This window comes from Lycorma delicatula, chromosome 11 (genome assembly GCF_047948215.1).
Source record: "Lycorma delicatula isolate Av1 chromosome 11, ASM4794821v1, whole genome shotgun sequence".
In the NCBI taxonomy this organism is placed as follows: Eukaryota; Metazoa; Arthropoda; class Insecta; order Hemiptera; family Fulgoridae; genus Lycorma; species Lycorma delicatula.
In genome coordinates, this window is record NC_134465.1 from 1,229,013 (window position 1) to 1,243,073 (window position 14,061).

Genomic DNA, 14,061 nt, shown 5'->3' on the forward strand with positions numbered 1-14,061 from the left:
AGTGAAAGTCTGGTCTTGTAACAGTGTGGCTTTTGGAATGACTGTATCATAGGTCTGTACTTTCCTGAAGGAATTGTGGACAGCCAAAAGTAACTGCAAATGTTTAGAGATTGGCTGATGCCCACATTGGTCATCATTTGAGAGGATCTTGAACAGTTCATGCAAGCTCATCACACTATGAAAGAAACTAGTGTTGTACAACAATGGCTGGATCAAACCTATCCTGAACACTGGATCGGTTGCAGAGGGCTTGTTGAATGGAGCCCTCTGGAGTAACAGAGGGCTTGTTACTCCACAGTAACCCGATGTGAATCCAATGAACTTTTCATTTTGGGGTAAATCACAAATGTAAAATGTGAAGATTCACAATGAGACCCATCTACACACCAGGAATGAGCAAAAATGCCACGGCAAGGGCAATCATTATGGCTGCAGGACGGTAAACAATCTGAAATTCCACCTACCACCTACAGACCAGTCTGGAACTTCAGGGAATGCACATTAAGCAAATTCTGTGATTTCACCTATGGTGCAGTACTTTTCAGACATAATGTATAATCTACACTCAAACCCAATAAAAACTGGATAAAGCGAAAAATTATGATTTCTATATAATTAACAAAGGGATATTTTATAAATTAATGAAAGTTTTGTAAAGTATAATTAATATCTGCAAAAAACATGTATCAATAATTAAATAGTATTGATCAGAAAGTTAATTTGAACAAAATATGACTGTCACACTGGACTATCCATTGGACATAGGATATTGAGAATTGTCCTTAGAGTCTTGGTTTTCTTATTGTTTTTTAATGATCTGGCTAAAAATTTTGTACCATTAACTGTTACTCTCTTCACATAAGAAACAAATGCATCTACACACAAAGATAATTATTTAAAAGGTCTTGAAAATTCTACATTAGCAGTTCAAAAAAATATTAATTGGATGGATTGTAACCACCTAACTACGAGTATAAACAAAATCTCAAATTCGAGACGGATTATGCTTCTCGGGTAAATATAACATCGTTAATAGAGTGTATTGAATTCTCATCAGTGATAACTAGATTATTTCTATTGACTATAATGCCAAAAATATAGGTTGTGATATATTCTCCTTATAACAAATTGATTTTGTTTGCAAAAAAATCAGACTATACTATTTTATTTTGAAGCGCTTTAATAAAACGCCAAACTTGAAATCACTGTTAAATATTTCTTATGCTTATTTTCTCATTTACGTATATCATCTTTAGGGGAAAGATGAAAAAAGTCATAAATTTTAAAGATACAAAATGAGCTGTCAAGTAACTGTTTGACGGCCAAGTATGAATCATATAAATTGATATTTAGAAAATTAAAAACATTACCTTATCCTTCTGTTTATATTTATGAATGTGATTTCTGCTAATAAAAATAATCAGTTGTTCTAAAAAAATGGCAGTATCCAATTCTATCAAACCATATAACCCAACTGTTTTTTTTTTATAACTCAACACAATACTTCACGTTATAAAAAAAAGGCCTTATTATGCTATAATTAATCATTGAATCGTTTGAAAATTCTTCTACCAATTTATTCAAAATAAAATTAAACGATTTTTCTTTTACAGAAACAATATTATTATTTTACACACAAATTTTTAATTACACTAAAAAAAAGAATTTCAGCATCCTGTTCGTTATGTTCTCAAAATAACTCCCATTAATGCCTTCTAAATTATGAATAATTTTATTCATTTAGTAGTACCTTCACATACTTATCTAAATATTACTTAATGTGTTTATATTTTAAATAATTAATGTAGACTTTCATCACTTTTATTTTATAATTATTAATTTATTTTTTTGTGATTTCTCTGATCAAAGTTTTACAATGGTTTCCCTTGATCCATCCAGGTAAAAAAATGGACAGTTCCTATTTTTTATTTGTGAGGTACCTTATTTATTAATTCCTGACATGATTTATGTAATTCATTTATATGTACTGACAGAATTAAGGATTCTAGAAGTTGAAGTTAGCAAATTTTTTAGTACTTTGCAAAAAAAGAAAAAACACACATCGACTAACACCTATTAGCATATGCTGAGTATCTTATGTGCAAATTCTATAACAAAAATTAAGTTCCGCTAATTTGATCGTAAATCACCCATATTTATTTAGAATTTAACCAGCACCCATCTAGTATACTAATTTAGTTATATTCATACAGTTTCTTACATCATTACCTGAGCACACTATTTTAAGTGAACACTTTTTTTAATTTTTTTGATATGGTTTCTTTGGTCCAGCTTTTCTGACAAAGTTAATTATGATTCTTACCCTGCTAACAACAGGTCTGTGCTCAATTATAGTCGCCCTATTCTTTTTGAGAACGATTAGAAATTACATATAGCGTGAAAAAATGACAAACTTGACTAGGATTTGATAAAAGAACCTTCTGGATCAAAGGCAGAGATGCTACCACTTTGCCGTAAAGGTCAGCTAATTAATAAAAATAATAAAAGTATGTTCATTTTCTGTTTCTTTTCCCTCTAAATTTATAAATAAAAATGCATTATACTGTCAACAAAATAAAATACTACATACTTCACTGATACAATATATAAAACATTGAAGTCAAACATTTTCTCACCAGAATAAATGATAATAATCGAATAATATACTCGTGGAGATTTTAATATGGTTTTTTTACCTTATTTCATTTTAAGCATTTTACGGAAGTTAAATAACATTCAAACAAATATTATTTGTTAATATTCCCTTTACCTCTCTTAATATAATAATGTAATCCATGAATATTATTTTGGAACGTCTAAATTAAAAAATTTACATTGAAAATATAATTTTTTTGATTGTGGTGGAAGATGTTCAAAAGTCTTACGGTCAAATTATTATGCACTTGAAATAAAAACTACCTTCATTTCTTTAGTAAGAACTCTGCCCACAACAATGACAAATTTATGCTTTCACTTTCTCCAACACCTTTTATAAATCCTCCACCACCACAATTTGCATAAGTACCTTGAAAGTTAAAAAAAAAAAACAATAGTTTTGTAAACCAGAATTTACATAAACTTTATCTAAATAAAACCTAAATAATCAGTAAAGGAACACTAATCTTTAATATAAATCATTTATATACCATTACCTACTAACCATCTTGGTTTTTTTTAGCAAATAACAAGATGTTTAAAATAAGTGTAAATGTAACCAACAACATAAATTGTTTGTTTCAGTAGATGCAATATACTAGCTATGCTTGATAAGTACATGCAAAGATGGCAAATGTAGTATATTAATTTTCGACATCTCTACTATGAGTGTACATCAAATTTCAATCAGATAAATTCATAATTTTGTTGTTGGTAGCTGTTTAAGTGTTTGCTTTTTTATAGATCAAGTGTTACCGTAATTCAAATAGTATTACAAAAATCGCTACTAATACTTAACATGTTGCACTCAAATAACAATAACACGAAAACTAAACGAGATATCAACAATATGCGGTTACAGCAGATGTTATGCGGAACACAATGCTGCCAACCGCACGTGACTAAATATCTCCATTGGTGTGCAATTAAAAAAGTTTGGTTATTTTCTTAACAGACCTTGTACTTTATGGTTACCAAGGTCCTCACCCCTCCTCAGGAGACTACTTCTTAAGAGGAAAATGACATAAACCATTAAAATCTTGAGTGAGAGATCCATGGTGACTAAATCTATCTCCCCGCTCCAAACCAATTATAACCAAAATTTAACATCAATTACCCCTACTCAGATATCATCATAAAAATCAGTTAATCCAGTCTAAAGATATAGAACAAACCGATAATTGATGAAAAAAAAATCCTAAATCTGAATAAAATTTGTCAAATATACATTAAAAATGACACCCTAATGTAATAGAATAATCTAATTAATACAAGAATGCAATTTTGAATCCAGAAATGACAAAAAAGAAGCTATTAGCTCCTACCTATTTACGAGAATTTCAGTAAGACCAAGTGATCTGTATCTCCCTGTCCCTTTGACCAACTGTTATTAAATGGCACAAATGTCCCATAAAACAGAAATCATTATGCCAAATTTTCAAATTGGTCCACCCATTCCAGATATTAAAAAAAACACACAGGCCGACATAGATACATACTTCTTAACTCGTATAATTCCAAAATGCTAAAATTAGATTTTTAGATAAAAGGGAATGATCAAACATGAAGATATGCAAATTCCTGACATGCAAAATTTCACCCTTCATACTTTTCCCTTACATACAGGATGTTCAACTTAAAAGAAGTCCAATCACTTAGTTTGGTCTGTAAATAATAGTTTATTGGCAAACATTTACATAAAAATTTACAGGTGTTGAAAATGATGTCCATTCACTTCTACGCACTTGTCAACACATTTGAACATGTTCCTGGCTACTCTTGTTAGCTGTACCCTATCTATTTCCTGGATGGAATTGGTAATGTTTGTCTTCAATTCCTGCATGGTGTGTAGATTAACCATAAACTATTTCTTTTAGGTAACCCCAGAGAAAGAAGTCTGGACTAGTCAGATCAGGGGATCTTTGTTACAATCCTTTAAAAATTATCCTTCCACCGAAAAATACTGTAGCATCTCCATAGCAGAGCTAGATAATTGATGGGTGTCCTGTTGCAACCAGCAGTCATGCTCATGCTCTTGCAGTACGACTGAACTGTGCATAGATGGTAGCATCCACTGTTAAAAAAAAAAAATGGTCCTATTACTTGTTACCACACATCTTATGCCTATTTTTTGTAGGCGTAGGGGAGATTCAAAGAAAATGTGCGGGTTTTCAGTACTCCAAGTCCAGTAGTTCTGACTATTAACATACCCACAAAAGTGAAACCATGCTTCAGCTGTGAAAAACACTTGATCTAAAACTCCAATGTTGCTGCTAATAAAGTTCTTGAACTACTAACACAGCAAACCTTTTAGCATAATCAACATTCATTAGCTTATGGAAAACCTGCGTTCGATATGGATAACATTTCAGCATTATCCTCCTCATTTCAGTGTGGGCTGAAGCTAATGAAATGTTCTTTTCCTGTCTGCAAAAATTTATGAGGAGAACTTGCAACTGCTGTTTTAATGTCCTGAACGACCTGATCGCTGTACAATCATTAAAACTGACCTGTCACGCACGTTTGTGGTCTAACACAAACCTGTTTCCCAAATTTTTTTAACCTTTTCCCATCACAATGATCTGCGGTTGATTAGCGCTCCACGAAAATATGTTGATATCTGATTGCCTCCCTACATAGTCTTATGCTACCCTGTTGTGAAAAAAATTTCAAAGAATTACAGTATGTTAAAGAGATTTAACAGATTCTGACAAAAAAACCGTTACGATTGGATATTTTTTATGCCTGTAACAACAATAAAATTGAAACAGTACAAAAATTACGATAATTTAATTGCAGAATTTGTTTTGTGCATTTCTACCGCGTTTTTTTTATTAGCGAATTTTTTTTTTTTTGCTTTGTGTTTATGAAACATAGTTTGCTGATTTAAAAAATAATACTTTCAAGCAAATCGGTTGAAACTGGGCAAAATATGACGAAAAACCCGTGTCATAAATCACAGATTAGTATAAGTATGTTAGTATAAGTGAAAGTAGATTCGGAAAACTACGTTTTATAAAAATTCCCACCACTCAAAAGGCTATTCAGATTGACAAAAAAACATTTTTACTGTATACTCTTATTCATTACGAATCAATATGTTACATGTTTACCAATATCATTTGTCAGAAAAGATATTTATAGACCTCAAATAAAAGAGACGTATTTATGACCACAAATTCCTTTTTTTTTTGCCGTATATCATAATTTATTATGTGTTTCAATACATCAATATGTTGCTAGTAAGATAAGCTATTTTTATAAATAATAAATAAATCCGTAACCCTCATAGCAATTATAATACACAAGTCACACACAAGCACATTTCTGAGAAAAAAATGGTCATATTCTTTCTAGTCTAAATAAAACATTTTACATCGTATAAACGTCATTCATATTGTGTAATAAAACCGATTCCTTTGTGAACATAAAACAAAATAACAAACTTAGATGCCATATAAAATGATTCTGTAATAGCGTTTTAAAACTGACGCCGTACATAGCCAGTTCCAAGACTATATGATCTGAAAAGATTAACTAACTTCTGAATAACACGTTTCAATGGTCCTTCCTTTTTAAATTTCTCCCTTTCACCGACATACCTTCAATCATGAATACATGTTCTTTAACAGTTAACCGCATTTTAATAAACAACATACGATTACACAACCTTGTTCAAAAGCCTATGCTCATCATAGACTGGTAAAACTCAAATGTGCAGGCAATAAACAATCCTCCCCACTCCACCATCAGTTGTATCGACATTTTTCATATAATTTTATCTCGCACACGCAATTTAACAAAAATATGCAAACTACTGAGTGATGAGGCCTCTTTCAAGTTGAACACCCAGTAGTACACTACATAGCTGAGAAAATAAAAATGAAAGCATGTATTTATAACCAATGATTCAATGCAAAATGAATTCTGCAACAAAATAACAACCCCTTACCACCTAAGTTTCTAGCTTTAGTGCAATTTTTTACTGACTGTACATTCCAAATCAGTTGTTCCATTACTAAAAAAATAATACTTGTTGCAGTGTAAAATTTAAACATATAATTTTTCTATAAATAAATCTTTTAACTTAATTATTGGACAAAAGGGACTCGACTACCCTAATTTCTAGACCTGAGATCATGGGTCACTAAAGTTTTAATTCTGAAAATTATAAATGTAATAAATATAAAAAATATTTTTAAAATAATAAAACTGTTCTAAGTCTAAAAAAAGGGGGTTCAGGATTAAGATACGCATTTCCGTAAGTTTTTTTTTGACAAGTTAAGATCTACACAACAGTAATTAAGTTCCTTTCCATGAACATATAGATTGGTTAACACAATATATGAGTATAGTCGTCAGGTGATAGTGAAGATTAATCAGTTGATTTTATTTATGCAACAAAGTGCCGGGTTTGTTAGTAGTTGATGTTATTTCACATGTGCTATTTAAAATTTGATTTCTGCATTAAGTTAAAATGGCAGACACAATTTTAAAAAAAGATGCCAAATTTTGAGTGCATAAGTATTAGTGTACAAAAACAATCGAAAATTACAGACCCATAACAGACAAATTCTTTAACATTTTGGATAGTAAGATTAATCAGTAGTAACCCTCCAAAAGCGATTTAAAAAAAAGTTTTTTTTTCTCACTAAATCAGTCCTTGATTTGAAATGATTTAGATCTTCTTCCAGTCAACTGAATACTTATGATATTGTTGAAATTTTTTTTTTTATGATCTCTTCTTAAAGTCAACCAGGAAAAAGTCTTCAGAGCTAAATATTCCCTATTCAACATCTCAGGAAATAATAAAAACCGATCTTGGATTTAAACCCTTCAAGCCTCCTCATGTTAGTAAGCTTTATAACTGGAACATGAACAATTAACAAGTGGGACATATTGCAAAGCTCTTCTAAGGCGTTTTTCCAATGTTTGAGTACATAAGTCTTCTTCTCTGATGAGTGTATTTACCAAGTAATAAATCTTGCTTGGAACATGCATGTTTAAAAAAAACCAATTTTTATCACGAAATCACAAATTAGCAACCACATGTAATCATGCGGGCATGATATCTATAACACATATGACAGGATCATACTTTTTTGAAATGTTAATAGCACTTCATATCTTAATATGAATGAAAACTATTTTATTCCTTGGGTTTAAAATTAAATGCTGTTTTACAGCAAGATGAAGCTCCAGTACATTAAGCACAATCAGTAAGGGACTTTTTAAACAAACATTCTGTAGGGTGATGGATCAGTAAGAGCTTTAAAATCTAGTAGCCGCTTAGAAACCCAAACTTAATAAGAGACAACTTGCTTTACGTTAAAATCAAACAAAATAAATGTTCCATTTGTGACTAAAGAAACTTAATGAACTAAAAACTGCTGTCATAGACTGTTTTTTCAACTTTGATCCTTCAAAATGGAAGAGAATATCTAAATGCAATAGGCATCTGGTAAAACTGTGGGTAGACAGTGTAGGAGTGTATAAAGATGCAATTTTGTAAATTTTATTTATAAAAATATTAATTAAACTAATGACAAACAAAATGAGTTTTTGATTATTTAAATAATAAATAATTGCAATAATTACTGAATTTATTTAATAAATACTCAAAAAATTACGGTGTTAATTAGTCAAGGTTAGCGAGCAAAGCAAGCGTAGGTTAAGTTTGGTTAAATTATATTTATAATCCGATTGACTACCTTGTTTTTAAATAAAGCTGTAGCTGCGGTGGTGTTAATACATAAGTACCTAGGTTAGTATAGAGTGCTTGGTGTATTTTCAAAACAGGAGAATGTTTCAATAAATATCACCTATTGCTTGAAATTCATTCAACAAATCACACATATATAAACATGACTATGTCTAGAATTCATGTTGTTCAGTGCTTTGTTACTCAATGGCAAAGACACTTGTAATAGACAGGATTCCAAAGAGATACAATCATTCATCACTAAAAAAGCACAGCTGACTAAATTATTATATTTGGAGTCATCTGTATATACAGTTGACTCTGTAAAACCAGACAAAATTCTTAACAAAAAATAACAGGGTTTGTTTTTATTTGTCGTACCACCTCACCATCAAGTCAATATATTTATAATATCAAATATTTACTTATTTCCAAGGCGGATAAGGGGATAAGTCATATGAAAAGAATAAGGGGAGCTCAAAATTTAACAAAAAAAAAAAAAAATGGGTGAACAGTTTTAACATTAAGTGGACCAAGTGATAAAGGAGAATCCTCGTACTGACAATATGGGGATTAGGAAAAAACTTCAAAGTCTGGATCATCTGGATGAACTTTGATTGACATTACATACAACATCATCAACTGGTCTCGTCTGTTCCAAAGAGATGATTCTCTGGAATCAACAAGAAGGCTATCATCAGATTCAAAAAGGAAGGCGCCTGCAACAAGATGAAGAAATGTTATGCACAGTAACCTGCATCTTTAATGCAGTAGACTGGGCTGAAGAGGCTATATCGCCATAGTCTAATCGGGATCAGAACAAAGCATGTTCAATCAAAATGTCAGTACATAATATAACCCCTGTAAAATACAGTGTCACAGAGTGATCCATTCACTGAGTGACTGGATCGAGTTCAATCCATTTATCTTAATGTACACCTATAACAAAAATTACCATGTCAAATTTCATAATTTTAGGTTAACTGCTTCTGAGGTAAAAGACAACTAAATGCATACAAACACATACACAGTAAGTGTTTTAACAAGGATTTAATACTTTTGGTCTCAAAAATTTCTGAACACCAAGAAATATAAAAGTCTGGTACATCAATTTTTACTAATTGCAATATGACCATCTGTTATACATTATGTGAAAAAGTTACTCAATCAATCTCCAATAATGCTCATCCACAAAGAAATTAAGCTACAAAATGTATTATCCAGTCTAGAATATTATGCATCACTAAACCAATTAATGTTAACAAATCAAATTTGATAAATTATGAATAAATATCGTTAACAGCATACATTTTAATATTTTTAAAAAATCAATCGCAACATAAATACTGATTGCAGTGGAGAATTTTACCCGAAAGAAAAATTTACATTTTTGTACAAGCTAATAAATAAATAATCATATTAATCTGATCGCTGATACGATACATAAAACATTTGCTTTAAGGAAACTTATTACTATCTTGGTTATAAATCTTGGAAAATAACAGTAGCATACTGCTATTACAATTTGGATAAAAAATATATAAAGACAAATAGTTTAATCAAATAATTGGTATTAAAACGGTTTTCCGGTAAAATTAACGTCATTAGACGCACAACAGTAAACTATATAGATTTGGGAACATTGGCTAAAGGTACACAATAAGCTTTAAATTTGTCAAATCAAAAACGCTACGCTCGTGTGCATTACCAGAGTGAAGTTACGATCAAGATATAAAATAAAACATATAATCAACTAAATGAAAACAATTTACTTAATTTACATGAGGTTACTGACCAACATTTACATTATTGATTACTTAGACGACCACTATTTTAACTTAATAACATTATAACAAATTTAACAACACATTAAAATAAAACCAATTATCTCACCAGAAAATTAAACTAAAAACATTTATTTCAAGAAACAACATCAATATGTCACAACTACTATCGGTAAACACTGTAGCTCACACCGAAGCCATTTCCTTCTAACGTCTCACCAAGTCTCCCTGGCATCATATGCTAGACTCGGCAACATAATCTTTTGCTTCATATCTCTCTCCGCGCACTACAAACTACTCGTACTAAATTATATTCTTTTGGAAAGAAAATTGTTGAAGGAGTATATATAAATGTTACAAATATTTATGAAGTAACGTAAGTTTCTACCCCACCTTGGTCATAAAACATGTTAAACAGAATAGATTTAAGACATTTACTTAAAAATTGTTAATAAGCGGTTATCTTTAAAAACTTTCAGTTTTAATTGAATTAAAATCTAATTCAATTAAATAAAACAATTTACGTGCACTCTATTAGTTCTCATAATTCATATCGGTATTATTAGAATTTTAACAAATATATTCTACTGTTTTTAAAAAGAGTCTTTTCTTTGTTTACCCACTGTTATAATAACGATAAGGAATATAAGAATAGTAATTGTATCCCTGTACGTTGAATCCGGTTTATAATTCCTTATAAATAAATTTGAGCGGAAATATTTACATTATTGTAAAATAATAAAAATCAGCCAGTATTGAAAAAATTTCTATACTAGGCTACACACATTTTTTTTTTTTTTACTCAAAAGACAATTATTGTGTCCAATTCAATTTTTTACGTTCAGATTGGTTTGGAGCTGTAGTAAACACCTGTATCTAGACTTTGATAGTTCACTGGAGATGCAATAAAGGGAACGTATTATATTCAACTTGGTTTATTTACACGTTTTACTACACAATCGATTTATAAGGATTATCAATAGATACATAATCGCAATATAAAAATTAATATATAGTAATTTTGTTCAGCTCTTCATCCTTGTAAAATCAGTGTAAAAAAACAATGTAAGTTAAATTTTTTACTAAATAAAAAATATTACAGGTTCTAAGTACGGGTCTTGGAAATATCTTGTAAGTTCTTTGTTAAAGATGTTGTAGATAGCGTTGTTGTCAATGCCGCCGTCTTGAAAAGGTTATAAAAACAAATGTAAATACAAAAAATAGCCAAGTTAAAGTTGAGCGTACAATTTTGGAGTTGATGTTAAACTAAATTTTTTTGTGAAATTTTGTTCTCTTATTTATCAAAATGTATTTGTTAAATTGCGCTGTTCATAACTATAGAAAGCATCCAGTTATAGTTTCGTTTTCTTTTTTAAATAAATTAATTTTGTAGAATGTGAAAAAGGCAAATTGGATTGACACTGCAAGTGACAAACTGGGATTGAAATTCAACGCCTTCCAGATGAAAGAATACTGTTTCTCTACAACAGAAGCTGACAGAAATTAAATTTACAGAGAAATAAATTAGTCGAGAGCTAATATGGTTAACAAGTAAAATTAATCATAATATAAATCCCATGATTTTTATTAATAATTTTTTCAGTCATTTGACTGGTTTGATGCAGCTCTCCAAGATTCCCTATCTAGTGCTAGTCGTTTGATTTCGGTATACCCCTACATCCTACATCCCTAACAATTTGTTTTACATATTCCAAACGTGGCCTGCCTACACAAGTTTTTCCTTATACATGTCCCTCCAATATTAAAGCGACTATTCCAGGATGCCGTAATATGTGGCCTATAAGTATGTCTCTTCTTTTAGCTATATTTTTTGAAATGTTTCTTTCTTCATCTCTTTGCTGCAACACCTCTTCATTTGTCACTTTATCCACCCATCTGATTTTTAACATTCTCCTATAGCACCGCATTTCAAAAGCTTCTAATCTTTTCTTCTCAGATACTCCGATCATCCATGTTTCACTTCCATATAAAGCGACGCTCCAAACATATACTTCCAAAAATCTTTTCCTGATGTTTAAATTAATTTTTGATGTAATAGCCTGTGCTATTTGGCATTTTATATCGCTCCTCCTTCGTCCATCTTTAGTAATTCTACTTCCCAAATAACAAAATTCTTCTATCTCCATAATCTTTTCTTTTCCTATTTTTACATTCAGCGGTCCATCTTTGTTACTTCTACTACATTTCATTACTTTCATTTTGTTCATGCAGTAGTTCTTGCGTAGGACTTCATCCATGCTGTTCATTGTTTCTTCTAAATTTTTTTTACTCTCGGCTAGAATTACTATATCATCAGCAAATCGTAGCATGTTTATCTTTTCACCTTGTACTGTTACTCCGAATCTAAATTGATCTTTAACATCATTAACTGCTAGTTCTATGTAAAGATTAAAAAGTAACGGGGATAGGGAACATCCTTGTCGGACTCCCTTTTTTATTATGGCTTCTTTCTTTTGTTCTTCAATTATTACTGTTGCTGTTTGATTCCTGTAAATGTTAGCAACTGTTCTTCTATCTCTGTATTTGAACCCTAATTTTTTTCAAAATGCTGTACATTTTATTCCAGTCTTCATTATCAAACGCCTTTTCCAGGTCTATAAATGCCAAGTTTGTTGGTTTGTTTTTCTTTAATCTTCCTTCTACTATTAATCTGAGCGCTAAAATTGCTTCTCTTGTTCCTATACTTTTTCCTGAAACCAAATTGGTCTTCTCCTGACTCTCTCATCTCAAGATTGCCTGATAAAACACCTTTAGATTTTTCAAAGCAAAAATACATTCTTGTGAGGAATTAATTGTCCGCATTACAGATGCGGCTTAACAACGTAAGGGCAGTTCAGAAGCGTGCCATGGAATGTGTTGAAAATGGTGGCCCCATTTGTGGACATTCATTATAAACTGGTGCGTATACTGCACTTGGGTTTAGGTATACCATTTCTAAATAAAATTCAAATTTTTCTAACTTCTTTGTTTTATTTTACACATTTTTTTCAGAATTAAATTCTCTACAAATTTTGTTTAAAAGTTTTATATTTTTATTACTCATTTAACAGTTGTTGTACATAAAAAACAGAGATTTACCCTAATTTATTGGTTTTCACCCATGATTTCTCAAAAACTACTGCAGATATGATTCTGAGACCTTTTATTCAAATTTTCAGGTCAAAAAAGATAATAAATCACTAATTCTGCTCCTTAATTAACGTCCTAGAGATTTCAGTACGACCTCATTTCACCAGGGTAGCTGAAATCTGAGCAAAATCTTTCACTAGTTGTAACCTGCAAACCCAGCATTTTAGAACATATGTTTATTTGAACTTTTTTCATTATTCTCACAAAGTAGAGGATGTTATGAAAGTTCTCGGAGAACTTTGCGTGATACGCTAAGTATATAAAATTTTAACTTTCGGCTTTATATGTAGGATATGAAAATTTTACTTGAAAAATATCGGTTAATGCAGACAGTGTTTGAGGTTTTTAAATATATTTGAAAATGAAAGCTCTCTTATAAAGCCCACATCCATTTTTAGGCATAGAAAATCCTCCTTTCTCTGAAAGAGGAAAAGAGTAATATGTAGTATTACTGATTACATTATTACCTGTTGGTTTATTGACACCGTTTTAAATCAATTTATTTTTTAGTCAAAACTCAAGAGTGAATTAAAAGTTCACCACCAAGTACTGATCGGTTCAAAACTAATGCTACACAAAAAATACTAAAATCAGTATATAAAAATAAATGAGAAAATGTGCATTTAATTAATGGGGAGAATTTTATAATAATTGTTGGAAATATCCATATCACCTACCTCTAGTTATACTTTTAATCTTTCAATCAAAGTAGATACCTTTTGTAATAATATAATTCTATTATTTTTTAATTAATCTTTTTACTACACTACA

At 30.6% G+C, this 14,061-nt stretch overlaps 1 protein-coding gene across 2 annotated transcripts in view; it reads right to left on the bottom strand.

Annotated features, from left to right (window-relative positions):
- LOC142332420 (uncharacterized) overlaps positions 1-10,380 on the bottom strand; it is a 47,252-nt gene extending 36,872 nt beyond the window's left edge. The window contains exons 1-2 of one of the 2 annotated variants that reach the window (XM_075378863.1): positions 10,250-10,380; positions 2,920-3,025 (exon numbers count right to left, since the gene is read on the bottom strand). In XM_075378863.1, coding sequence (XP_075234978.1) covers positions 2,920-2,925 — 6 coding nt within the window. In that variant the 5' untranslated portion in view covers positions 2,926-3,025; positions 10,250-10,380. Of the gene's footprint in view, positions 1-2,919; positions 3,026-10,151 lie in introns of both variants that reach the window. The other variant, XM_075378861.1, reaches the window with a different exon arrangement.
- Between the last annotated feature and the right edge of the window lie 3,681 nt (positions 10,381-14,061).